The sequence below is a fragment of the Enhydra lutris genome, unplaced genomic scaffold (genome assembly GCF_002288905.1).
Source record: "Enhydra lutris kenyoni isolate GAN:26980312 unplaced genomic scaffold, ASM228890v2 scaffoldscaffold75, whole genome shotgun sequence".
In the NCBI taxonomy this organism is placed as follows: Eukaryota; Metazoa; Chordata; class Mammalia; order Carnivora; family Mustelidae; genus Enhydra; species Enhydra lutris.
Genome location: NW_019154159.1, coordinates 573,404 through 598,933, shown reverse-complemented (window position 1 = coordinate 598,933; position 25,530 = coordinate 573,404). Strand labels below are relative to the sequence as shown.

At 53.6% G+C, this 25,530-nt stretch overlaps 4 protein-coding genes across 13 annotated transcripts in view; 3 read left to right on the top strand and 1 right to left on the bottom strand.

Moving 5' to 3' along the window:
* Positions 1–341: 341 nt before the first annotated feature.
* On the top strand, positions 342–16,751 carry LOC111160327 (solute carrier family 25 member 19). Of its 6 annotated transcripts, none has more exons than XM_022523350.1 (9): positions 342–404; positions 911–962; positions 3,171–3,340; positions 3,533–3,688; positions 4,035–4,205; positions 12,132–12,315; positions 12,770–12,900; positions 15,065–15,195; positions 16,306–16,751. In XM_022523350.1, the coding sequence occupies exons 3-9, from the start codon at positions 3,185–3,187 to the stop codon at positions 16,619–16,621; spliced, it is 1,245 nt and encodes a 414-aa protein (XP_022379058.1). In that variant the 5' UTR covers positions 342–404; positions 911–962; positions 3,171–3,184; the 3' UTR covers positions 16,622–16,751. The 6 variants fall into 6 exon arrangements, with proteins under 6 accessions (XP_022379058.1, XP_022379056.1, XP_022379057.1 ...); XM_022523348.1 differs by having other exon boundaries at positions 344–404; positions 911–1,078; XM_022523349.1 differs by lacking the exon at positions 342–404 and adding an exon at positions 584–599 and having other exon boundaries at positions 911–1,078.
* A 386-nt stretch (positions 16,752–17,137) lies between these two features.
* On the top strand, positions 17,138–21,895 carry LOC111160303 (MIF4G domain containing). Of its 3 annotated transcripts, XM_022523275.1 has the most exons (7): positions 17,138–17,720; positions 18,613–18,744; positions 19,562–19,671; positions 19,839–19,994; positions 20,091–20,183; positions 20,703–20,902; positions 21,795–21,895. In XM_022523275.1, exons 2-7 carry the CDS (start codon positions 18,663–18,665, stop codon positions 21,829–21,831), a joined length of 678 nt encoding a protein of 225 aa, XP_022378983.1. In that variant the 5' UTR covers positions 17,138–17,720; positions 18,613–18,662; the 3' UTR covers positions 21,832–21,895. The 3 variants fall into 3 exon arrangements, with proteins under 3 accessions (XP_022378983.1, XP_022378985.1, XP_022378984.1); XM_022523277.1 differs by lacking the exon at positions 21,795–21,895 and having other exon boundaries at positions 17,142–17,720; positions 20,703–21,427; XM_022523276.1 differs by lacking the exon at positions 17,138–17,720 and having other exon boundaries at positions 17,756–18,744.
* LOC111160301 (mitochondrial ribosomal protein S7) lies at positions 21,331–25,384 on the bottom strand. The gene is made up of 5 exons (XM_022523274.1): positions 25,048–25,384; positions 24,350–24,541; positions 24,169–24,232; positions 22,758–22,925; positions 21,331–21,939 (listed from the first exon to the last, which is right to left on the bottom strand). Exons 1-5 carry the CDS (start codon positions 25,128–25,130, stop codon positions 21,718–21,720), a joined length of 729 nt encoding a protein of 242 aa, XP_022378982.1. The 5' UTR covers positions 25,131–25,384; the 3' UTR covers positions 21,331–21,717.
* An 8-nt stretch (positions 25,385–25,392) lies between these two features.
* LOC111160300 (golgi associated, gamma adaptin ear containing, ARF binding protein 3) overlaps positions 25,393–25,530 on the top strand; it is a 17,148-nt gene continuing 17,010 nt past the window's right edge. For all 3 annotated transcript variants that reach the window (XM_022523271.1, XM_022523270.1, XM_022523269.1), the window contains exon 1: positions 25,393–25,487. In XM_022523271.1, the coding sequence (XP_022378979.1) occupies positions 25,448–25,487 (40 nt within the window). In that variant the 5' untranslated portion in view covers positions 25,393–25,447. The remainder of the gene's footprint in view (positions 25,488–25,530) is intronic.

Here is a 25,530-nt window from a genome sequence, read left to right as displayed (position 1 = left end):
TCAGAGCACACAACCTTGCCCCCGCTCGAAAGACGATAGCAGCCGCGCGCCACTTACTGCTGCGACTTCCCAAGGGCACAACCGTACTTCGAGAAGCGCCACCTTCCCACGCGTGAATAACATTCGCGCACGCGCGCGTGGTGAGACTACACCTCCCAGAAGGCTCTGCCCCCAAAAAGGGGACAGCCTCGTTAGCGATGAACTACATTACCCAGTGATACGTTGCAAAAGGTGGTGCCCATCTGTTACTATACTACTATTGGTCCAGCCCCTGTCGGAAGCTGCCTGGTGATTGGTCCGGAAGCCCGCCAGTTACTGCCAGGCTCAATTAGTTTTGCTAGGAGACTGCGTGAGGAGGTAGGAAGAGAAGCGCGCGCCGAGTTGTGCCGCGCCCTTCGTGCCGGGTGAGTAACCTCTACCTTCTCCTTCCTCGACGTGCTCTCGGGGACTGAGGGGTCGCACAGAGGCGCCGGCACTCACGCGGAGGCAGGGCCTGTACGCGCACGTGTCATACCTGACCTGAGAAGCATCTTCAGGGACGCAGGGGCCAAAAGCTCGCATACATGCTGGACATCCATAGGGGACACCCATACACGTGGGTGCGTGCTTCGCGGGCGTCTTCTCGGACTTGGGGCGAAAACGCCCCAAGGCACAGCTGGACATGTGTGTCCACACGCGGGGACGTCTCTGGGGACCCCTCGCTGAACATAGGGACACACGGGCACGGGAGCTCACCGCTCATAGCCCAGCGCCGGGGGCTTCCGCAGTAAGGGAAGGGGCATGGCGGAGGCGCTCTCTGTCCCGCCCCCCGCCCCCCCCTGCCACTCACTCCAGGGACCCCGTCTCTACGTGCTCTATTCTGTATATTACGCATATACAGTCGTACTTCATTTTTATTTTGTCTCTTTAGGTAAATACCAAGGCTTACTGGTACAAGAAGGAAATTCGAGCAAGTGGAAAAAGTAAAGTAACTGCAACTATATTTAACCAGCCGTTTCGCTTGTTTTGGATTTTTACCTTTCTTACAAGGCTTACCACATATGGTGTCTTGCATGATCGTCCCAGCAGTCTGGGCTAGGTAGGGCAGACATCATTCCCATTATCCAGAAGAGAGAGAGGAGAACCCAGGTTAAATAAGCGTCCCCGGGTACTGGGGGAATTTAGCTATAGCCTGGAGGACTCGGGAAAGAGAGTAGCCTAGAACGGGTTGTGGGGATCGACCTCACGACCCTGAGATCACGACCTGAGCTGAAATCAAGAGTCGCCTGGTCAGCCACCCAGGCACCCCACCGTTAGACTTTAAAAAAAATATATTATCTTGGAATGCTTTGCTGCGAGTGCCTCGTAGAAATGCCATGTTAATGTTAAGGATGGCTTGGAGCACTACTTTCATACACGAAAGCAAATTTGGGGCTGAGGGAGTAGAGCAGACAGTTTCAGAGGCAAAAAAGAATCCGCTTGGCCCTGTGTGGACACTGACTTTCCTGTTACTGTTGGTATTCAAGAACTAGGTTAGCTCTGCCGCCCCTTCTAAACTCATTTTATATTTAGTTTTAGTTGTCTTGGGGTGGGGTGGGGTGGGGCATAACAGATTCACAGGATATAGAATTGTATAAGGAAAGGGAGAGATGTGTTTTCGCTCTTCCTTTGCCAACCCTTCCCCCAGAGGTGATCTTACCAACCTGTCCGTGTGTGTGTTGATACAGAGTTTTCCCCTGTGCTTTCTACTACTGTACAGGGTGTATATAGGTCTTGCTGTTTTTCTTTTGCAAAAATGGGGTTATACTAGACATACTGTTCTGAAACATTTTTCCCATGTTTCAGTGTATTGTGGTCATCTTTTCAAGTGTGTGTATCTCTCTAGCTCGTTCTTCATGGCTGCAGAGGATTGTGTGGATGTGACTTACTGTATTTATCCATCCCTCTGTTGATAAGCATTTGTGTGATACTCAGTTTTACAAACAGTGACGTAATTCATGACATTTTACACACCCATGGGAGTGTTTCTCTAGAACAGCGGTTCTCGGGGTGCCTGGGTGGCTCAGTGGGTTGAAGCCTCTGTCTTCGGCTTGAGTGGCAGTCTCAGGGTCCTGGGATCGAGCCCCGCACCGGGCTCTCTGCTCAGCAAGCAGCCTGCTTCCCCCTCTCTCTCTGCCTGCCTCTCTGCCTGCTTGTGATCTCTCTCTGCCCAATAAATAAATAAAATTAAAAAAAAAAAAAGATGAATTTAGAACAGCGGTTCTCAACCAGGAGCAAGTGCTGTGAATACTAGAGAGGACATGAGGATGACCCCTGGGTTGGGGGGGCAATGCTCCTTAGCTGAGCTGTGGTGCGTGGGAGGGGCTCATCTGGGGAAGAGTGAGGGGAGATATATGGGGCAGGGGGACGGGGAGAGCTGCTGTGTTTCAGACATGGGGAACAGTAGGTGCAGAGGCAAGGTTGGCAGATAGGAACCCAAGCAGTGCTTTCTAGAAACTGGTCAGGAGCAGAGCCCACCGTATTGAAGTGGCTGAAGAGAGGTCCAGGGGGAGGTTGAAGAGGTCAACGGGGATCAAGTGGGCCAAGGAACATCATTTCAAAGCCAAGCATGGCTGCATTGCTGCAGCTGGCCTGTGGTGTGCAGACAGTGGTGGGGCGGCGGCGGGGGCCAGTATGCAGGAGGTCTCAGGAGTTGCTGGGTTTCTCTGGATCACGTGGGCTTATTGGGGAATCCCGCACGGTGCTCCTGGGCCTGCATGTCAGACGTCTGCCTCGGTGCTCAGCTGCAGTGGGCTCTGCCCCCTGGCTCAGGCTGGGACTTTCCCTCCAGCCATAAAGCCAGGTGTCTTGGAAAGCGAGCTGATCTCTGAAAGTGAATGATTTCCTACCACCCCTGTCGGTTCGTTCAGTCAACAGATAGGAGCACTCACCGTGCTGGGCTGTGTTCCAGGCATTGGAAATACAGAGATGGGCAAATGAGAGCAAGGCCATGTTTTCATAGGTTCGCATTCTAGTGGGGGAAGGTGGCAAGAAACAGATGTCCAGAATAAATGTCCAGTATATTAATGCTATGCAGAAGAATAAAGCAGGGCAAGATGGGATGGTCAGGGAGGGCTGCTCTGAGGAGGTGGCTTGCGAGCAGAGACCCTAAGAACTTGCTCTGATGTTTACTCCGTGTCTCTTGCTTTTAGATTGGAACTGATGGATGTTGTATGGGCCAGAGGCAGGGATGGTTGGCTATGACCCCAAAGCTGATGGCAGGAATATCTCCAGTTTTGAGGTGGCGGTGGCCGGGTCTATGTCTGGACTTGTCACTCGGGTGATGGTCAGCCCCTTGGATGTCATCAAGATCCGTTTCCAGGTATCCTTTCCTCCTTTTTTTCCCCACGTAATGGGCTGGAGGACCAGTTCTCTCTTTCTCGTCAAAGCAGTTTGCAGAGTTTGGAATTTCGTCAAGGAGAAGAGCTTCGCTGCCTTTGTTACATTTTCCAAAATTTCTCCTTCTCACCCCACACTGCCTTGTCATCCTGACCTTTTTGATTCTGATTCCCAGCTCCAGATTGAGAGCCTGTCTCGCAGTGACCCCGGTGCAAAATACCATGGGATCCTACAGGCTGGGAGACAGATTTTGCAGGAGGAAGGCCCCACAGCATTCTGGAAAGGACACGTCCCAGCGCAGCTTCTCTCTATAGGCTATGGAGCTGTCCAAGTAGGTGGCAGGGGAATGGGCCAGGGCCCTGGGGTCGTGTTGCTCAACAGAGGAGCACTGGGAAGGTGGGGCCTACAGGGATGCTGCCTGGCTGGGGCAGCAGGAGGTGGTCCCCACACTTCTCCTTGTCTTAACGGGGACACTACGTGAAGTTTGAAGTCTGAAATTGAAGACTGCGTCAGACCAAGCTGTACCATATGGGCATTCCCTTCCATACCTTCCCCCCTCCACGGGGACTTAGCCCAAACTGAATATTAATTAGGCGTTGCCCCAGGAGACTGTCCTGACAGGCCCCCAGTGGGCTTGGGGCACCGTTTGTCAATGACTTTGTCACGTGCTCTTATAGTTTCTGTCGTTCGAGCTGCTGACCGAGCTGGTGCACAGAGCCACCACGTACGATGCCCGCGACTTCTCCGTGCACTTTGTGTGTGGCGGCCTGTCTGCCAGCGCCGCCACCCTGGCCGTGCAGCCCGTGGACGTGCTGCGCACTCGCTTTGCCGCTCAGGGTGAGCCCAAGGTGAGTGGCTGGGCCGGAGCGGGGGTGCCCGTGTGACAGGCGTTCCAGGACTAGCAGCTCTTTTCCTGAGAGGGAACGGAACCCCCAGGCTGGCTGGGGTGTGCAGCCCTGGCCTGGGTCTGTCTGTAAGACCCATGACTGCTGAGCACCGTGCCGGGCGCTCACAGCCTCACGCCGGGGACAGAGCCTACAGGTGGGAAACAGAGCAAGTCAGCAGCAGTAGGCTGGACAGAGAGGCGTCCGGGAGACTGAGACTTGAGATCCTATTTCTGGATTATTGTGAGAGTGGTTTTGGTTCGCACAAAGCATGGATAGAGAAAATGGGATGATTGAGTCAGATTCCAGGAAGAACTTACTGAGTGGAAGGGAGGGATTAAATCCTGAAATAGACCTCCCCACCATAATCTTTGTTTCCTGGACACACATAAGAATAGCAGCGCGGGCGTGTGTGTGTGTGTGTGTGTGTGAGCACACACGTGTATACTCAACCAAGGAAGAGTGATTTTTTCACCTCCCTTCTGCTTCAGGGTATTTGGGTGGGAAATGGCACTGCTTAAGAATTTGATGTACTTTAGAATGACTGGTTTTGGTTCAGTTCCGTTGCCCAGGGTGGACATCCTGGGCTGGTGGAGCCCTTTTGTTTAGGAGCCACCCTAATGGCTTTTTTGGTTTAGAAGGGCAAAGCGTCTTGGGAACAGTGTGCAAGCAAACGAATGGGGCATGAGAGCTAGGTCCTTCTGAATGGCCTGTTAGTGGGAAATAGAGCTTTCTCCTGGTGGGGAAATGCGATGAGGGGCCCTAGCCACTGAGCAGAGAGCTGGAGGAGAAGCATGTTTGTAGTTGGAGAAGACAGACAGCCGCCAGCAAAGTGGTGGCTGCTGGGATGAAAAAAATGAGTGGTGGTACTCCACTGGCTTCTCTGCTCTGGGATGCCGGCGTCCTCTTCCATGACTTCCCAGCCTTTAGTTAAGAAAATAAATCTATGGGGGCACCTGGGTGGCTCAGCGGGTTAAAGTCTCTGCCTTCGGCTCAGGTCATGATCCTGGGGTCCTGGGATCGAGCCCCGCATCGGGCTCTCTGCTCAGCAGGGAGCCTGCTTCCTCCTCTTCTCTGCCTGCTTTTCTGCCTACTTGTGATCTCTGTCTGTCAAATGAAAAGAGGTCTGTAAGAAGGAAAAGGTTTGAGAAAAGAGAATAAACTCATTAGCCCTCTGGCTGAGATGATTGAGATAGGGATTCTAGATTCTGGAATGATCAGCAAGTTGTGTGCAAAAGTGAGTGGAAGAGATCTGTTTAAAAGCTGTAGAACCGGGGCACCTGGGTGGCTCAGCGGGTTAAAGCCTCTGCCTTCGGCTCAGGTCATGATCCCAGGATCCTGGGATCAAGCCCCACATCGGGCTCTCTGCTCGGCGGGGAGCCTGCTTCCTCCTCTCTCTCTGCCTGCCTCTCTGCCTACTTGTGATCTCTGTCTGTCAAATAAATAAATAAAATCTTTAAAAAAAAAAATAAAAGCTGTAGAACCTCCAACTTCTGTAGAACAGTAGCAGCCGTGGTGTCAGTCCTCACCTTTAAAATGTTTCTTAGCGGTACCTGGGTGGCTCAGCTAGTTAAGCTTCTGCCTTCGGCTGAGGTCTTGGTCCCAGGGTCCTGGGATGGATCCCTGTGTCATGCTCCCTGCTCAGTGGGGAGCCTGCTTTTTCCCTCTTCTCTCCACTCATGCTCGCTCCCTCTCTCTCTCTATCTCTGTTGCAATCTCTGTCTCTCAAATAAATAAGTAAAATCTTTAAAATGTTTCTTAATCAGGGGTGCCTGGTGCCTCAGTTGGTTGAGCATCCATCCGACTCTTGCTATAGGCTCAGGTCATGATCTCAGGGTTGTGACAACGAGTCCTGCATCAGGGTTCCTCGCTCAGCATGGAGGCTGCTTGAGATCATCTCTCCCTTTCCCTCTGCCCCTCCCCCTGCTTGTGTGCACGCTCTCTCTAAATAGATAAATAAATAAATAAAATCTTTAAAACGTTTTTAAATCAATGATCTATATGGTGTATAGAGGTTAAAAAGACAGGTGGTTCTGCATGAATTATAACAAACACTACCAGCCACCCCCTGATTCCAGTCCCCAGAGGCAACAACTTTTATTTTATTTATTTTATTTTTTATATATATTTTTTGTTTTTATTTTTTAAAGATTTTATTTATTTATTTGACAGATAGAGATCACAAGTAGGCAGAGAGACAGGCAGGGGTGAGGGGAAGCGGGCTCCCTGCTGAGCAGAGAGCCTGACACGGGGGTTGATCCCAGGACCCTGAGATCATGACCTGAGCCAGAGGCAGAGGCTTAACCCACTGACCACCCAGGTGCCCCTGCAACCACTTTCATACTTGTGGTTCTTTTCTCATTATTTAACTTCCTAATTCTTAGTAATACTCTTTTACTACTAGTGTTCTCTCTTTCTATTTCTTCCTAATTTTTAAATTATAGGCATTAGCTTTTGATGGCTGCTGTGGGAGATAAGAGTTTATCTCTTGTACCACCACCCTCGTATGCTTGCACCTCCTTTAATTTCAGTATAACTGATTTATAGATTTTGGCTAAATTAGTACCGAGTGTCTGTGCTGTTATGATTATGTAAATGTTACTGCTGAGCCTTGAAATACATTATGATTACATTTTCTTGTATACCTTTGTCTTGCCTGAAGTTAGTGGTTGCCCTGTATTTTATTTATTTATTTATTTATTTATTTATCTATTTATTTATTTATTTTTAAAGATTTTATTTACTTATTTGACAGAGAGAGAGATCACAAGTAGGCAGAGAGGCAGGCAGAGAGAGAGGAGGAAGCAGGCTCCCCGCTGAGTAGAGAGCCAGATGCGGGGCTTGATTCTAGGACCCTGAGATCATGACCTGAGCGGAAGGCAGAGGCTTAACCCACGGAGCCACCCAGGCGCCCTCAAACAATCTTGATAGGGTCAGCCTGTGGTCATCAGTCCTACGTTATCAGGGAGCCTCTCCTGGAGCCCCCAACTCTGGCAGTCTTCACTCTCTGGCTTCAGTATGGACTCTTTGCTTCAGGACTATTAGCAGCTGTTTTGTTAGGAATTCTCTTGTTGGGTCCCATGTCTTCTCTTTCTTGATTAATCCCCCATTTTGGTGGAGATATATTGGAGATACAGCTTCTTTAGAGAAGCCTTAGTAGAAAATGCCTTTATTTGACTCATGATTTGGGCATAGGATTCTAGGTAGCCCTCAGTGTTGCTGTAGAGAAGTCCAGAACCACTCTGATTAATGATCCTTTATATGAAACTGTCACCCTTCCTGTCTTGGGAACTTTCAGGATCCCTTCTTGATTTTTGTCATTCTAGAGATTTACCAATGGTGGGCACCGGTCCTTGTCTCTTTCATTCATTGTGATGGACACTTCTCCACCCTTTAGTCTGGACACTCCTGTTACTCCTGCCCATAAAATGGTCATGAATCGTTATTCACAATTGCTACTTTCTGTTGTTGTTTTTCCCTTTTCTTTCTTCAGTAATTCATGTCAGTTGGGTATTGGACGTCCTGGGTCTGTTCTCTGGTTGACTTATCTTTTCCCTACTATTGTGTCACTCTCTGTTTTACTGTCCTACTTTCTGGGAGGTTTCCTTACCTCTATTGTTTGGGGCCTCTACTGAATTTAGAAAATGTTTGCTGATGCATGTTAGTTCCCAAGAGCTCTTTGGTTTGATTTAGTCCAGTTTATTGAAGCATACCTTACATACACAGTAAAATTCACTCTTTTTAGTATAGAGCTGTCTGACTTTTTTTTTTTTTTAAGATTTTATTTATTTGAGAGAGAAAGAGAGCACAAGTGGGGGTGGGGGAAGGGTTAGAGGGACAAGCAGGCCCTCCTGAGGGTGGAGCCCAAGGCGGGGCTCTATCCCAGGGCCCCGAGATCATGACCCAAGCCCAAGTCAGACGCTTAACCAACTGAGCCCCCCAGGCACCCCTTTGTGACTTTGGATGAGTGCATACAGTCACATAACCACTACTAGAATCAAGATATAAAACAAAAGTTCCGTCACCCCCAAAATGTCTTCCTGTCCCCCTTTTTAGTCAGTCCCTCTCCGTTGCCTGCCTCTGTAAACCACTGGTCTGTCTTCTGTCTAAAGTTTCGCCTTTTTCAGAATGTCACACAGGGAATTACGTCTCACGTAGTTGTTTGAGTAGGCGCCCTTGCCCTTCACTTGGCATCTGGCCTTGAGATTCATGCGTGCCACGTGTGTGAGTGGTCCGTTCCTTTTCCTTGCTGCATAGTATTCTGTCATGTGGCCCTACCATGGTTTGTTAGTGGGAAGATGTCAGGCATATTCTCCAGTTTTTTGGTGATTATGAGTAAAACCACCATGAACATTCACATACAGATTATTGTGTAAGGGGTGCCCAGGTGGCTTCATCGTTAGACGTCTGCCTTTGGCTCAGGTCATGATCCCAGGAGCCTCACATCGGGCTCCCTGCTCAGCGGGAAGCCTACTTCTCCTTCTCCCACTCCCCTGCTTGTGTTCCCTCTCTCGCTGTCTCTCTCTGTCAGATAAATAAATGAAATCTTAAACACACACACACACACACACACACACACACACACACACACACGGCACCTGGGTGGCTCAGAGGGTTAAACATTTGTCTTCGGCTCAGGTCATGATCTCCAGGTCTTGGGATCGAGCCTCACGTCAGGCTCCCAGCTCAGTGGGGAGTCTGCTTGTCCCTCTGTCTCTGCCTCTCCCCATGCTTGTGCTCTCTCTGTCTCTCTCCCTTTCAAATGAATAAATAAAATCTTTAAAACAAAACAAACAGAAACCCACAACAGATTATTTTGTGAACGTTTTGTTTCTCTTGGGTGAAAACCTGGGTGTGGGGTTGCTGAGTTGTATGGTGAAAATGTTTAATTTTATGAGGAAAAGTCAGCCTGCTTCCTACTTGGCTGTGCCATTTCACATTCCCACCAACAGTTCCAGCTGTTCCTAATCCTCACCAGTGCTTACCGTTACCTGGTTTTTGTTTTTATTTTATTCTTTTTAAAATTTTTAAAATTTTATTTTTTTAAATTTAAATTCAATTAAATAACATGTAGTGTATTATTTGTCTTAATCTGTGTTTCATCAGTCTTATATAATACCCAGTGCTCATTACAACATACCCTCCCCAATGTCCTGTCACCCAGTTAGCCCATCCCTCCACCCCCCTTCCCTCCAGCAACCCTCAGTTTGTTTCCTAGGATTGAGTCTCTTATGGTTTGTCTCCCTCTCTGGTTTCGTCTTGTTTCATTTTTTTTCCTCTCTTCCCCTATGATCCTCTGCCTTGTTTTTTAAGTTTCACCTATCAATGAGATCATATGATAATTTTCTTTCTCTGATGGACTTATTTCACTTAGCATGATACCTCTAGTTCCATCCAGAATTTTATTCTTTTTTAAAGATTTACTTATTTGAGGCAGACAACCAGTATGCCTGTGAGCAGGGCGAGGGGCAGAGGGAAAGAGTCTCGAGCAGACTCTCCGCTAGCAAGGAGCCTGACTCGGGGCTCACTCTCACGACCCTAAAGTCATGACCTGAGCCAAAACCAAGAGTTGGGTGCTTAACTGACTCAGCCAGCCAGGCGCTCCTATTTTTATTCTTTTAAATCTTAGCCACTCTGCTAGATATGAATAGTGGTATCTCATTGTGATTTTACCACGGAGATGTTGAATGTCTTTTTATGTGTTTATTTGCCCTCTGAGCACCTTCTTGGCCAAAACAATCTGTTCAAATTGTTTTCCGATTTTGGTGGTTTGTTGTTTTTGTCTTACATATTTTTTTCTGTGTCCCTGGCTGTGGCTGCCTTCACGTCCTTATAGCCTGTTTTTTGAAGAGCAGATGTTTTTAATTTTTAAAAGATTTTATTTATTTCTTTGTCAGAGAGCGTGCGCACAAGCAGGGGGAGCCGCAGGCAGAGGGGGAGGGAGAAGCAGACTCTGCACTGAGCAGGGAGCCCGATGCAGGGCTCAGTCCCAGGACCCTGGGATCATGACCTGAGCTGAAGGCGGACATTTAACCGACTGAGCCAGCCAGGAGCCCCAATAAAGTCTTAACTTATCAATTTGTCCTTTTATGCATTTTGCTTTTGGGTTTTTTAATCTAAGAAATCTCTGTTCCTGGGTGGCTCAGTGGGTTAAGTGTCCAACTGTTGGTGTCACGTCAGGTCATGATCTCACAGTCATGGGATTGAACCCCACATGGGGCTCTGTGCTCAGCGTGGGTCAGCTTCAGATTCTCTCTCCCTCTCCCTCCCACTCTTTCTCACTCTCTCTGTCTTTCAAATAAATAAATAAAATCTTAAAAAGAAAAAAAAAAGAAATCTGCCTAATTCAAACTCACAAAGATTTTTTTCCCTCAGGAGTTTCTCTTGTTCTCTGAATCTTACCTCTTTTTTATTTTTTTAAATTTATTTATTTTTAAAGATTTTATTTATTTGAGAGAGAGAGAGTGAGGGAGAGCATGAGAGGGGAGAAGGTCAGAGAGAGAAACAGACTCCCCATGGAGCTAGAAACCCTATGCGGGACTCGATCCGGGAACTCCAGGACCATGACCTGAGCTAAAGGCAGTCGCCCAACCGACTGAGCCACACAGGTGCCCTCCTACCTTATTTTTAAATAGACCCTTTCCTTTTATCACGGAGGTGATGCCTTCTTTGTGGCCTGAGAATATTAATTCCAATTTTGTGGTTGGCCTCTGTGTCCTTTAGTTTCCTTCTTCTGTCTACACTGTCTCTTCCTTCCACACGATCCCTGTGCCCCTCTCTGCCCCTGTGATCATTTTGGTCTCTGGGGATTTTTTGGTTTTTGGTCTTTTGTAACCACCGCGGAGCTCAAACTGATGACCCTGAGATCAGGAGTGGTGTGCTCTACAGCCAAGCCAGGCAGGCGCCCCGGTCTCCTTTTTTTATGAAGCCTTTCCTCAGGTGTCTGGTGACTCTTGGCTGCCAGCCTGGTGTTAAAGGGGCACAGAGAAGCAGAGTGGGGCTGTGGGTACAGGGCGGGCTCGTTGCCCCGTGGCCTTCCTCTGAGTCCGGGCCCTTTCTTGGAGGTCTCCGGGGTGAAATCCTTCAGTGTGGCTGCCAGCGTCTGGGAGCCAGGAGGTGAGGAGACAGCCAGGGTCCTCCCTGCTCGGTGCAGAGAACCTCCCTCATCGCCGCGCCCAGAGCCCCTCTGGTCCCCTGCAAACAAAGTGCGGGATGGAAGGTGCTGAGAAAAAAATCAGTGCCCTGTGGTCTCCCGCGTGGAGATTGCCTGTTGACAGGTTACAAAAGGTTAAATACACGCACACGCCAGAACATCCCCGTAGCGTAAAATGGTGAGAGTTGATCTCCCTCATCCCCGCCCCGCCTCTCCCTCTGTGGAGGTCACGCTCGCCCTTCCTCACTTCTCGTGTATCCCCGGGGGTGATCCCTGCCTACTTTTTTCTTCCACGAGCACTAAGCCCACCCTTCAGCCTCTCGCTGTGCCCATTCAGCTATACGTTTGGGGGATTATGGCCGATCTGTTGTGTAGACGGCGTGATCCTGTTTCAGTGGCTGCTCTGGGTCCTTCGGAACGGGTGTGTCGGCGTGCGTGTGACCAGTCACCCAGGGGCAGACCTTGTGTCCCTGCTTTTCTGCAGGATGCGGTGGCAGCGGTGCTCGGACTCGCGCTGTTGCACACTTGTGTGAACGTACTGGCCTTGTAAATAGCTAGAAGGGGGGTTGCTGGAAGCCCTTACCTTGGGACTTTTGTTCAGCATTTTCTTTGTGCCCCCAGAAAAGCCATGCTCCCGGCGGCTGGGATTTTAGCCGAGGGGAGGTGCGCGTGATGGGCTGTGTTCTAGGGCCAGATCGCCCGTGTGCCCTCACTCCAGCTGCCTGTGTGCCGTCCAGGTGTATAAGACCCTGCGAGACGCCGTGGTGACCATGTACCGGACCGAGGGCCCCTTGGTTTTCTACAAAGGCTTGAACCCCACCTTGATTGCCATCTTCCCCTACGCCGGGTTCCAGTTCTCCTTTTACAGCGCCTTGAAGCACGTGCACGAGTGGGTCTTGCCCACCGAGGGAAGGAAGAACGGTGAGACAGCCCTCACGCAAGAGAATCCGGGTCTCCGCTGTCCCCCTCCCCCAAGCCAGAGCACCTCCTTCTGATCCCTGGAGGGGCTAAGGCTTTCCTGGCAGAGGCTAGGATGTCCCTGTCCCCTGAACCCTGCTCTGTCGCACTGTTGACCAAACCAACCGAGCCAGCCGCTGGCGGACCCTTTCTTTCAGCTCGTGCCACCCCAGCAGTGGTACCGAGGACATTTATTTCCTCCCAAGCCTTGAACCGAGTCACACCGCCTGCAGGCTCCCACTTCCGTTCCCGCCTTACTGCCACCCGGACCCAGGGTGGCCGGGTGTGGTTCTCCTCGCAGATACAGGAGGCTGGTGGCTCTTAGTTTCGTGGTGGAGGCTTAGAGCTCTTGACCTTGAACGTGTCTTTCCCCAATTACACTTCCCTCATGTCCCCCCTCCACCCCACTTTGGTTCAGAGAACCTCAAAAACCTGCTGTGTGGCAGCGGAGCCGGCGTCATCAGCAAGACCCTCACGTACCCCCTGGACCTCGTCAAGAAACGGCTGCAGGTCGGAGGCTTTGAGCAGGCGCGAGCCACCTTCGGCCAGGTGAGCCGTCCCCCTGCAGGGGGCTCTGAGCCTTGCCCCTCACCTGCCCACTGCTCAGCATTAGCCCCTGCAGCCTGTCCCTGGGGATCCCCAAACACACGGGAGAATCCATGCACCGCCCTGTGCATGTGGGGCGCCGTGGGGTGACCCAGGAGAAGGAGGGGTCAGGGTTCGCTCTTAAAAAGTGTTCAGTTCAGGGCGCCTGGGGGCTCCGTAGGTTAAGTGTCTGACTCTTGAGCTCACCTCTGGTCTTGATCTTGGGGTCGTGAGTTCAGCCGTGTGTTGAACGCCCAATGGGGAGCCCGCTTCAAGTGAAAAAGAGAAAAAATAAAGTGTTCAGTTCAATTTGGGTCAAAGAATATAATCACATGAGAAGGGTCCCCGGAGCGCCTGGTTGGCACAGTTGCTTGAGCGTCTGACTCCTGGTTTCCGCTCAGGCTGTGATACCGGGGTCGTGGGTCAAACCCCACGTTGGGCTGTGTGCTTGGAGGACTCTGCCTGTCCCTCTCCCTCTGCTCCTCCCCTGCCCTTGAGCTCAAGCGCGTTCTCTCTCTCTCTCTCTCAAATGAATAAAACCTTAAGACGAGATAGGGCCCCAGAATACTAAAGAACACGGAGGAGACCCCACCGGTGCGTGGGGTTGTTTCGTGTATGCGTAGGGGTTCCTGGAGAGGGGCGAATGGAACCTGATCCGCTAAATTATATATATTTTTTTAAGATTTTATTATTATTTTTTTTAATTTATTTTATTTGACAGAGATCACAAGCAGGCAGAGAGGCAGGCAGAGAGAGAGAGAGGAGGAAGCAAGCTCCCTGCCGAGCAGAGAGCCTGATGCGGGGCTCGATCCCAAGACCCTGGGATCATGACCTGAGCCGAAGGCAGAGGCTTTAATCCACTGAGCCACCCAGGCGCCCCCGCTAAATTATATTTTAAAGGCACTAGAAGGCTTTGTCATTCGCAGAAGCCCCCATCGTGGGTGATGTTGTACTGTTAATAGTCATTCCTTAGTCTCAACCGGATTTTCACGCGTTTTGGGGCGTCGTGCAGTGGTGGGCTGGGGGTGGGGCAAGGGGGAGAAACAAGCGTGTTCCCTCCCACGCAGGAGGGAACACGCCTGACAGAGGTCAGAAAAGAAGAGTGCACTGGAATGGGAGTCGGGAGGAAGGGAGCACTCCTTCCTTGGGGGAAGGGGAAGTATCGAGTTAGTTGTGATACATCTGTGTCGGAAATTCAGAGAAGTCCCGAGACAGGAAGATAAAACTGATAATGGAGCTCCCAGTACCACCCACCCAGAGATGATGACACGGAAGCTCTGGCTGTTGTTTCGTTTCTTTGCATAAACACACACATGTACGTTTTAACACCAGGCGCAATACAAGGTTTTATAATCTCCTTTTTCCACTTAGGAACTTGTCTGGAAGGAACGGTTTAGGTTTGCACAGGGACAGTTGGTGGGAGCCCAGGACAGAGGAGAGAGCCGTGCTCCTCGCAGACTTTGTAGCCTGTGTGGTGGGAGGACCTCTGGGGGATGACGGAAGATCAGGGAGGGAAGTTGAGGCCAAATGGAGCAACCCCTTGAACACCAGGCAGTGGAGCTTGAATTTGATTCTTTTTTCTTCCCTCTTTTTTTTTTTTTTTTAAGTAAGCTCTATGCCCAGTGTGGGGCCTGAACTCATGACCCAAGATCAAGAGTCCCACATTCTACCAACTGAGCCAGCCAGGTGCCCCTTGATTCTTTACAACATCATTGTCATCACAGCGGGGAGTGAGTGGAGATGTGGCGAGAGAGGTGCTTGAGGGGAGTTGAGTCCTGGGGACGTGAGTCTGGCCGCGGTGTGTGGCCAACTGAGAAGGCCAGACCGGAAGCCAGAGCTCACGAGGGCCAGGTTCGGATCCACTGCCCGAGGGGGCCTGGTGGGATGGGGGAAAGGGTCCTTAAGAGTTCTGTCCAGTGCTGATTTCCAGGCGCTGCCTCTGTTAAGTCCGAATTACCGGTCTGCTTAGAAGAGAAAGCAAAGGTTAACTGCTCTGTCCTTTTTGTCTTCATTGCTTTGTCCAGCAAGTGTTGACTAGGAGCTGTGAGGTGCCAGGTGCTGGACTGACAGAAGGACAGAGTCAACATCCGTGTGTTAATCGCTTCCTCTGTCCTCCTCTTCTGCCCAGGTTCGCAGCTATAGGGGCCTCCTGGATTGTGCCCAGCAGGTGCTACGAGAGGAAGGCTCTATGGGCCTCTTCAAGGGCCTGTCCCCCAGCCTGCTGAAGGCTGCTCTCTCCACCGGCTTCGTGTTCTTCTGGTATGAGCTCTTCTGTAACCTCTTCCACCACATGAAGAAGGTGGACAGCTAGCCCCGAGGGGAGGAAGGGCGGCCCCCCGAGGGAAGGCGGACGCCTCTACCATCTCTTGTTGCACTGAGAGCTGCTGCCCGTGCCTGCCTGCCAGCTCGGCCGTCACTCGAAGGGCAAGCGCTTTCTCGGGGAGAAGGCAGGCTTGGCCTGTGGGGATGCAGCCAAGCGGTCAGAAGGTGGTTTTCCTTTGCGGTCCAGCCTGCAGGAAAGGCAGCAGTGGCCACCCTGCACTTCCAGCACCTTCTGCCCAGAGACCTCTCCACGCTCTGGGGGTGGGAGGCCACGGCTAGAGCCTGAGGGCTGGGATTGGGCCCTTGGCAGGGGCCTGGTCCTCCCGAGTGCGCTCCTCCTCCCACCAGCTGATGTAATACACATTGAAGCTGAAAGCATATTCCTTATTTCACTCCATCTTCCTTTCCATATCACATCCCTCCTCACAAAGTATGAGGGGAGGAACCCTGGCCTTCCTCAGAATCTATTTTTCTCAGTACTTGCATCCCTCATACAGCTTTGCTTCTGGTCCTGGGGGGAGAATTAGTCACTTTATAGCCACACCTCCCAGGCCCCGGTCCTCCTGTGACGGCCCGCTCAGCCTGTTCTCTCCCCTGGGTGGGATGGAGCATGGCTGAGGGTCTCTGGGGAAGACCGATCTCAGTGGCCCACAAGAAGTGGGGGGGCTGTGCTGACGGGGAGGAGCTGTGGGTGAAGGCCGTGGCCTTTTCCCCCAGCCTACCTGGGGTCACTCCACTTCCATGGGGTCAGGGCGGGAGCCTTACAGCTGGGCCAGCTGGCAGCAGCTACCTGCTCAGTGTCTCCCTCCTGGGCTCACTGTGGTGCTGTGTGTGTCCTCTCTCATCCCAGAAGGGCCACAGCTCTGGAGCAGCCTCATGAAGGGGGTGGCAGAAGGAAAGGGCTGAGCAGCCAGCCTGCTGAGGGCAGCGGGGTCTGGGGGTGGGGGGCTTGTCACACAGCTACTGATGTGGGCACAGAGGAGAAACTGCAGTTAGGGGGTGAGCCCAGGAAATCTACAGAACACAACCACCATCCTTTCCACCCAGTTCTGCACCCCCCACCCCAGGGAGCCTGGCCTGCGGGGTCCCTCTGCAGGGGGAGTCAGGACGGAGAAGCACCAGGCACCGCAGGACTTCACCCTGCCCTCAGTCTGGGCTCCAGCTCCAGCCTCTGTGCCAGCCTCTGCGCGGACTTAGGAGGAAAGCAGGAGCAGAAGCAGACCTGTGTGGGTGTCATGGCCCTTGGACCCCTTCTGTCATCAGAACTGGCTCTGGCCTGGAGCTTTGTGACATGTCTGAGACCCTGAATCGTGAAGCTTCCCTGCTTCCGGCTGCTGCTGATGGAGTCCCAGGCCGGGGGTAGGGGGAGCTCCAACACCCACAGGGTCTGGGGCGCTGGAGGCCTGGGCTTGGGGCTGTAGAAAGCAGCTGCCTGAATGTATTTTTTTAAGAAATTACACTTTAGTGGAATAAAGTAAACTTTATTCTCTTCATCTCTCCTACTCATTAATTGGCTGCAGCTGCCCTTTCTCATCCATTTCCTGGTGACCGCTTCGGCGAGCCCTTTTAACAGGAAACCACCAAGCACGCTTGTCTGCGCGAGGGGAAGAGGCTTCCAGCCCCTTCTGGCTGCCCTTCTGCAGCGCTGGGCCGGCGTCGGGGATGGCCCTCAGCTGCTGGGCCCGCGCCTCTTCCCCAGCCACAGCCACGACCGAGTCAGGGCCTTGTTCGACTTGTCACTCGCAGCACCTGGCGGAGGCGGCAAGCTAACGGGGGTCGTGGGGAGGGTGTCCTTATTCTAGAGCTGGCTCGTTAATTTTCAACTATTTTACCAGTACCGTTTGTATTTGGAGTAGGAGAGGGGGTGTGTGTGGGGGGGTTGATCCAGCCCTTACAGCCCCCCTGCCTTGTCTCGCGTGGGGGGTAGAAGTGGAGGGCAGGTGGCCGCCGCCTATCAGTTCCTGCCCCTCCAGCCATCCTTGCCCTGCCGCAGGCCCCCCCCACTGCCGCGCGGCCCAGCCTAGTTTCCTTTTTGGATCCCGTTTTAACCGGAGCCCCGGGCGTGAGAGTGGGCTGGGGGGGAGGGGGCGCCACCGCTGGCGACTGAGGGCTTCCTCTGGGCCGAGGAAGGTCCAGCCTGGCGCGGAGGAGTCGAGTAAGGACAGGGTGGGGGCGACGTCGAGGGCCTTTCCCTCGGCCCCGCCACGGACCTCCGGAACACGCGCGGCGAAGAGAACGTCACCGGGACTCCGGCAGGTGGCGCTGGCGGAAAGGACCCGCCCCTCCCGGGTCTTGCCCCGCCCCTCCACGTTGGCCCCGCCCCGGCGCCGCGCTCGGAAATGACCTAAGCGGCGGCGAGGCCCGGCGGGTCGTTCCAGCTCTGCGGCGCGGCGGACGGGGGGCGCGCGCGCCATGCCCGCCGAGCTGCCTCCGGGCACGGGGGCGCGGTGCCGGCCCGGCAGGTGGGTCCCGGCGCTCCTTTCGCACGGCTCCGCCTCTCCCGCCCGCGGGACCCCGGACGGCGGTCCTGCCCCTCCCGGAAGGACGTTCCAAGCTCGGGGAAGCCGCCGGGTTCTGGAGATCCCCGAGGTCGTCCGACCAGGGAGGAGGCGTCGCGCCCGGAGAGGGGACTCCAACAGGGACAGCCTCTCCCGTCATCCCGCTCCCCCCTTCTTTAAGAGGAAGGCTCCAGAATGGAGCTCAGGAATTAGGAGTCCTGAGTAGGCAAGGCCGGGTTTCCGCCGCCCGGGAGGCCAGTTTAACCAGTCCGTCTCGGGGAGAAGCTGGCCAGGACAGGAGCAGTTCGGGGCCCCGCACCCGCCCACACTGGCCAGGCCGAAGGCTGGAGGGGCGGGTTTGGGGACTGAGAAGGACTCTGACCAAAGCAGAAGGAAGGGTCGCGGCCAGGGGATTGGAACCTTGCTGGGACAGACATGTCCCCTGGAAGGTGGGGCCGCAGTTTCCAGGCCGCTTTCCATAGGCAAGGGGAGTGTCTGATATGCCCCTGTCCACACTCCAGCGCAGCTCATCGCACCCCAACCTTAGTATCACCGGAGAATATCCCTGCCTCCTGTGGAGACTGGACGGTTGGCACTTTCACCTTCACCGCTCTAGGCTCATGTAATTCCAGAAGCTACAGGGGTTCCTAAACTTAGCAGCAGGTGCCTGGCTGGTGTCCAGTCTCCACGAGAGGCCAAGCTTGCTGGGCCCTCAGCCAACCAGCCAAGGCAGTAGACTGGCTGGGAGCACCCGTCCCAAGCACTGGCCAGCCTTCCCCCGGGGCCTGCAGAACTAGAAACCCTGACCCCACGCTGCACACCTGAGGCCTCTCCCTTTCCCTCTCCTCCTCCCCAGGTGCTGTCATTAGTCCCACCTCAATAAAGAGCTGCTGGGGCTGAACGGTCATGGGGGATCCTGGTAGAGAGGAGTATAAAATCCAGTCTTTTGATGCAGAGACTCAGCACCTGCTGAAGACAGCACTCAAAGGTGAGCGTGAGAGCCCTGAGCTGCGGAGAAGGGGCCAAGGGGACAGGCCTGGAGGCCTGAGCCTTAGCCTGGTGAATGCCCAACCAACCCTGTCCCTTTGCTTTCTGAGAATAGAAGTCAGGACAAGCTGGAGGACAAGCTACATTCAGGCCAGTAATTGAAAGTATGAATCATAGAGTCACCTTTCGGCCAGTAAAGCCATTTTTAAAGTTTAAGTCCCCATGAGAGTGGGGTGGGGCACAGAGAGCAGAGTTCTCATCTCCTGAGCCCTTGCATTGGACCTGGCTTCTGCGTCGCCCAGCAGGGCGTCTTGAATGTGCACAGCTGGCTGACTTGGGACAGGACGAAGCACTCTGCCTCGCAGAGGAGATGCAGTCATCGTCCTGGATCGGTGCCTTCTGCAGCCCTCAGAACAGAAGTTTGACTCAGCTACCAATTAGTAAAGCCCGTCACATGCCAAGCTAAGCCTGTTGGCGGGGCACTGCCTAGCCTGCCCTTGTCAGGGGTTCCTGTATGTGTGTTCTAAGAACACTTTCTTCCCTGAAATTGCTGTCAAATACATTGTTATTTAGTGCTCCTTCCGCAACCCAGGGCCAGGAAATACGTGCCCTAAAAACTAGCGTTTGCTGATTAGTCTCTAACAGCCATGTATCCTGGGCATCGGTCTCCCAGTGGAGCTGGGAAGTCTGGTCTCTTTAAATGTAAGTGTATCACGGGAGTGCCCTTTTGTAAACACATCTGAGATCCTTCTTAGAAGCAAGGGGAGACGGATGTGGTAATTCAGCAGCTCTAGACTCCCCACCTATCTCTACCCTAGATCCAGGTGCCGTGGACTTGGAAAAGGTGGCCAATGTGATTGTGGACCATTCTCTGCACGACTGTGTGTTCAGCAAAGAAGCAGGACGCATGTGCTATGCCATCATTCAGGTGGGCTGGGACTGGTAGAGAAGCAGGGAGACGCTTTGGGAAAGGCCGCAGTGGAGGGCAGAGGTGGAGAGTCAGACCCGACAGTCCTCAGCTGCTGAAGTTCGAGTGGGGGTCGCCGCGGCATCACAGCCGCCCCCCCAGCGCACTGCCCTTTCCCTGGCTCACAGGCTGAGAGCAAGCACGCCGGCCAGAGTGTCTTCCGACGGGGACTCCTCAACCGGTTGCAGCAGGAGTACCAGGCTCGGGAGCAGCTGCGAGCCCGGTCTCTGCAGGGCTGGGTCTGCTACGTCACCTTTATCTGCAACGTCTTTGACTACCTGAGGGTGAGGCCTCGGTAACCACCCTGGGAGGCAGAGACAGCCGAGCTGGTCTCCTTCAGCCGCTAAGTGCTCTGGCCCCTCCCCGGTCTCCCCCCACAGGTGAACAACATGCCCATGATGGCGCTGGTGAACCCCGTCTATGACTGCCTCTTCCGGCTGGCCCAGCCTGACAGTCTGAGCAAGGAGGAGGAGGTGGGTGACCCAGGTTCAGACAGCTGTGGAGGTGGGCCGTCCTGGGCTCAGCTCAGAATACCGGCCCACTGTCCCTGGAGGCATCCAAGCGTCACTTCCCAGGGCGGGAGCCTGGTGGGGCTCTTCAACGCCTGTCTCAGTTCCAGAACAAGCTGCCAGGCTTGGAATTTATCCGGAACAGAGCAGCCAAAACCTACAGGCTCAGAGGCTTTCTTCCCAATAGTAAAGCCAACCTGTGGTAGGAATCCAGCTGTGGGTACAGAAGGCCCAGAAACGCCGAGCCGGGTGGGGTGGGGGGAGGGGGAGGTCTGGGTTAAGCGGCAGCTTGGAGGCAAACCCCGCATCCAGCCTGGCCCGAGGGACCTTAGGCAAGTTCCGAACTGGTCTCCTTTCACGTAAGATGTGGCGAACGCCCACCAGGTGCCCGGAGCAGGACAGGAGGAGGCAGGCACAGCTGTGGCCGTGCTGCTCCGGAAAGGCGGCGCGTGCGGCCCGGGTCACCTCCCACGCCCCCTGCAGGTGGACTGCCTGGTGCTGCAGCTGCACCGCGTCGGGGAGCAGCTGGAGAAGATGAACCGACAGCGCATGGATGAGCTCTTTGTCCTGATCCGAGACGGCTTCCTGCTCCCAAGCGGCCTCAGCTCCCTGGCCCAGCTGCTGCTGCTGGAGATCATCGAATTTCGGGCAGCCGGCTGGAAGACGACCCCGGCTGCGCACAAGTATTACTACAGCGAGGTCTCCGACTAGGTTTCCGGCTCAGGCTGCCTCACCAGCAGCACCGGCCGGTCCCTGCCAGACCTTGAACAGCTCATAGGGGTTTCCCACTCACGCCACGGTCCTGCCTGAGCACATTCCCTCCCGGGTTCAGGGACCAGGGAAGACCCCAAACAGACCTGCCCCTAATGTCCCATCAGCCTCTCCCCCCATCACCTCCAGCCTGGGCCAGGCAGAGAAAGGCAGCTTCCAACACCCACCGCACTGTGTAACCACTGGTGCAACAGCCATCTTGGTGCCTCAGTTTCCCCATCTGTAAAAGGGGTACCCATAGCTACTGGTGGTATACTTTGGGATACTGAGGAGCAGAGCACGAGTCACACCAGAAACTGCTTTTTATACATTTTGTACAAGGACCACTTTGGAAACAAACAAATTTCCAGTCGATTTTAGTAAACGGCAGGTACCACCACACATGCGGCACCAGTTCAGGGCGAGAATTTTCTAATAAACCTTTTCTAACATTAAAACTGCTTCCTTTCATAACTTCCAAAGTTCTACCCTGAATAGAGGAGGAGAAGCTGGATGGGCCCGAAGTTCCTGGGGGAAATCCAAATTGATAGGTTCCCAGTTTAAGAGGAGCTGGGACAGGAAAAGCAAGTTCTAGCGCCCAAAGAAAGGACTAATGGGCATAAATACGTTGCTCCCCCCTTACAAGGCCTGCACGCCCTTAAAAAGGAACTACTTCACCCACAAGGGGTTTTCGCTGACAGGGACAGTGGCTCCCGCTGTTTCTGCAGCAGAGTGCCGCCCCCTCCCCCTACCACCAGCGGTAGTGAGCCAGGGCACGGTTGGCCTCGGCCATCTTGTGCATGTCATGCTTCTTCTTGATCACAGGGCCCTGGTTGTGAAAAGCCTCCAGCAGCTCATGTGACAACTTCTCCGGCATCAGCGTCCGCCGGTGCTTCTTCTCCCTGCACTCAGTGATCATCCACTTCATGGCCAAGAAGCGACGACGCCGGGCGGGAAGTGGCACAGGGACCTGGACAGGAGAAGACACGGCACGTCAGTCCAAGACCTTGTCGGGGTGGCAGCCTCCTTCTGCCCTGAGCTCTAAGGAAGAGCCTTAGCTCTTACCAGGCTCCCTCTGGGCCAACTCTGACGACACTCCTGAGGGGCCTGGCTTCTCCTTGAGTCCCCCGCAGCCCTGGGGGCCCTCACCCGTTAGCAGAGGCATTCGCTGAGCACACGCTCATGAGGCACTGACCTCTCTCACCTCTAAATGGAAGCTCAGCCCAGCTGCTACGAGCATCAGCTGGGAGAAGCCCCATCAAGCCGGGGTGACTCAGCCAGCGCAGATCAGGGGTACCCAAAAACAAGCCCCTCTTGTCCAGAATCATTTGCTAGACCGCCATTATATGCCAGGCACCGCTAGGGACCCAGATATTAATGAGCCTCCACCCTTATGAAGTTTACATTAAAAAAAGCAGAAGCCGAGAACACTGGCTTATGACGGTGACACAGAATTAAATGCCAGGAGAGAGCCTTGTTCAGTTCAAGAAATGGCAAGGAAACACCAGTTACGGGTCAAGTGCCACTCTAGACGCTGGTGTACAAAGATGAGTTCTACACATCCTTCACCACGAGAAGCTGACAGCTTACAACAGCATCGTGGACGGAACAGAAGCAGGGGTGCGGGCATGGGGGGGGGTGCTGGCGGATCCTGACAGAACCTGGTCCCTATAAAACGATCAATCTTAGCCCAACTCTGGACCTTCCCACTCCCAAGTGCTCCCCACCCAACCACTACCAGCTTGTTCTGTGGGTAGGGAGCCCTGCTTTCCGGCCCCGACCGCTCACCTGGTAGAAATGGCCCCCTCTGAGGATGGGCACCAGCCCTATCACAGGCTCACAGTTTTTCAGAGCTTGGTGGAAGATGGTGTAGGGGTTGCGTTCGATGGTTGCCTGTTCCTCAGCAGAAGCAGCATGGTACTTCTCAAACTGCTTCCTTTTCACAGCTTCCAGGGTCTGCAAAGGGATAGAACTGGAAGATGCTGCCCCGGGCTCCCTGGAGGGTTTATCCAGCTGAACTAGTACTTTGCCCTTTACTCCTGTCACCCTGTTTCTCTATGACAGTGCAGACCCTCTCTCAGCAGTTCTAAGGCAAAGTTCTTTTTTTTTTTTTTTTTTTTTAAGATTTTATTTATTTGACAGACAGAGATCACACGTAGGCAGAGAGGCAGGCTTCCTGCTGAGCAGAGAGCCTGATGCGGGGCTCTGAGCCACCCAGGTGCCCCATCTTTTTTTCTTTTTTTTAAGATTTTATTTATTTGACAGAGAGACAGGTGAGAGAGGGAATGCAATCGGGGGAGTGGGAGGGGGGGAGAAGTAGGCCTCCCGCTGAGCAGGGAGTCCAGTGCAGGGGTCCATCCCAGGACCACCTGAGTAGAAGACAGATGCTTAACGACTGAGCCACCCAGGTGCCCCTAAGGCAAAGTTCTTAAAGGCCTCCTCTTTCCTGGAGGAGGACCACAGAGATTGGTGACTGGGGGAGTGAATGGTGGTTCTGACACCTACTGGCCTTCATTATAGCTACCACTTCCACACATATACACGAGGATCATTTTTTCCCCAAAAAAATTTTGGGAGAGAGAATGAGCGTGAGCATGAATGGAGGGACAGAGGGAGAAGCAGACTCTCTGCTGAGCAGGGAGCCCAGAGTGGGGCTCCATCTCAGAACCCTGGGATCATGACCTGAGCCTAATGCAAATACCTGACTGACTGAGCCACCCAGGCATCCCAGGGAAGGTAATTTTTTTTGTTTCTTTCCTTTTTTTTTTTAAAGTAGGCTCCACGCCCAGCGTGGGGCCTGACATGGGGCTCAAATTCACGACCCTGAAACCAAGATCTCGGCTGAGATCAAGACCTGGACGCTTAGGGGCGCCTGGGTGGCTCAGTAGGTTAAGCCTCTGCCTTCGGCTCAGGTCATGATCTCAGGGTCCTGGGATGGAGCCCCACATCGGGGTCTCTGCTCAGTGGGGAGCCTGCTTCCCCCTCTCTCTGCCTGCTTCTCTGCCTACTTGTGATCTCTGTCAAATAAATAAATAACATTTAAAAAAAAAAAAAAAAGTTGGACACTTAACCACCCAGGTACCCCAAACAGGAAAGGTAATTCTAATGGCAAGTATATGAACCTGTTCTTTTTTATACTAAACTGAAAGAGTCACAGACAAAGGTATAAGAAAGCAGACAGGAGAGACGTGCTAGTTACCTGTGTCATGAGGGATCTGGCCAGTACTTTGTTTCCTCCTTTCATCATCATGTTGATGAATTTACTTCAAGTAGAAAAACAAAATGCTTAGTGATTTCCCAGGCTGTATCCCAATCCTTACTGTAGACCCTCCCTGGTACAGTCCCAGTCCCTGGAACAAAAGTATTTGCTTCCATCTAACCTGATCACGGGGTCTTCAAACACAGAGCTTGTTTTCGCTGCTGGGGCAGCTTTGATAAGCTGAGTCTTCCTGAGTTCCTGTTCACACTTCTCCTCCTCAGTCAGCTCCGCCAAGGGCTTGCGGTAATACTCCTTGTCCGTCTGTGGATCCCTGTATTCAGGACTATAGCGGCTCCACCTCACCTGGGTTAGCCTGAGAGGGGGAAAGAAGCCGGCAAAAGCTGACTCCACAAGTGAAAAGGCTTGACTTAATAATGGGCAGGTTGGCCAACCCGCGGACGAGTAAGAGGCACGGAGACCGCTGGACAAACCTGAACGCAATAATTCTGGCTCTTGTCCTAAGAGGTGGGAGGACCTCCCCCAACAGGCCAGGTAAGTCTCCCTCTCGTCAAGTGCCAACGGTAAGGCGAGGTTCCTGAACCCGAGGAGAGGCGCCCTGCCTAAGCATCTCCGCCTCCCGCCCCCTGAAAATCTCAGCTCTGATCTCTTTGGTAAGGGCGCGCTTTCAGCTTCGACTCAGAATCACTACGCCTGCACATTGGCTCATAGTCACGCAGCCAATTCGGGGCTTTGGCCCGAGGTATCCTGGCCCGCAGGCTCTCTCCAGGTTCCCGCCCGGTCTGACTGTGGCCCTTTCCTTCCCTACAGGTCTCTCCGTGAAGTCCCAAAGGGCACCCCAGCTTCCTACTGCCCTCTCACCCTGGAAGCCGCGGGACAGCACTCCGCAGGCCCAGCGCCAGGACCGACCACCCTCGCGCAACCTTCCCCGCGGGGGCAGCCATCTTGGCTGGCCACGAGGACCCCACGAAGGCTGCCTTCTGCGTGCCTGAGCGAGTGACGGGAGACGGGGGAAAGGCTACGCAGGGTCCTAAATCTGTGCATCACTGCATTCATCCGGACGTTAAGAGTCTCTCACTCCGAGGTCGAAAGGCAAGAGCCAAAAAGAAACATTCGGCGTCTCATCATCCGCCGCAGTCCGACGCGACCCTACGCGGGCCGGCTCTCTCCTCTCAGGCCCCCATGTAGGCCCCGCCCCGGCTCGTCTCTCACAGGTTCTCGCGAGGTTTGAGGCCGCTGGGCCGGCCCGGGCGGCTGCAATATGGCGGAGACGGAAGGGGAGAGCCTGGAGTCCTGGCTGAGTGAGTAGCCGCGGCCGCTTCTGTCTGCCCTCGAGCCCCCTCC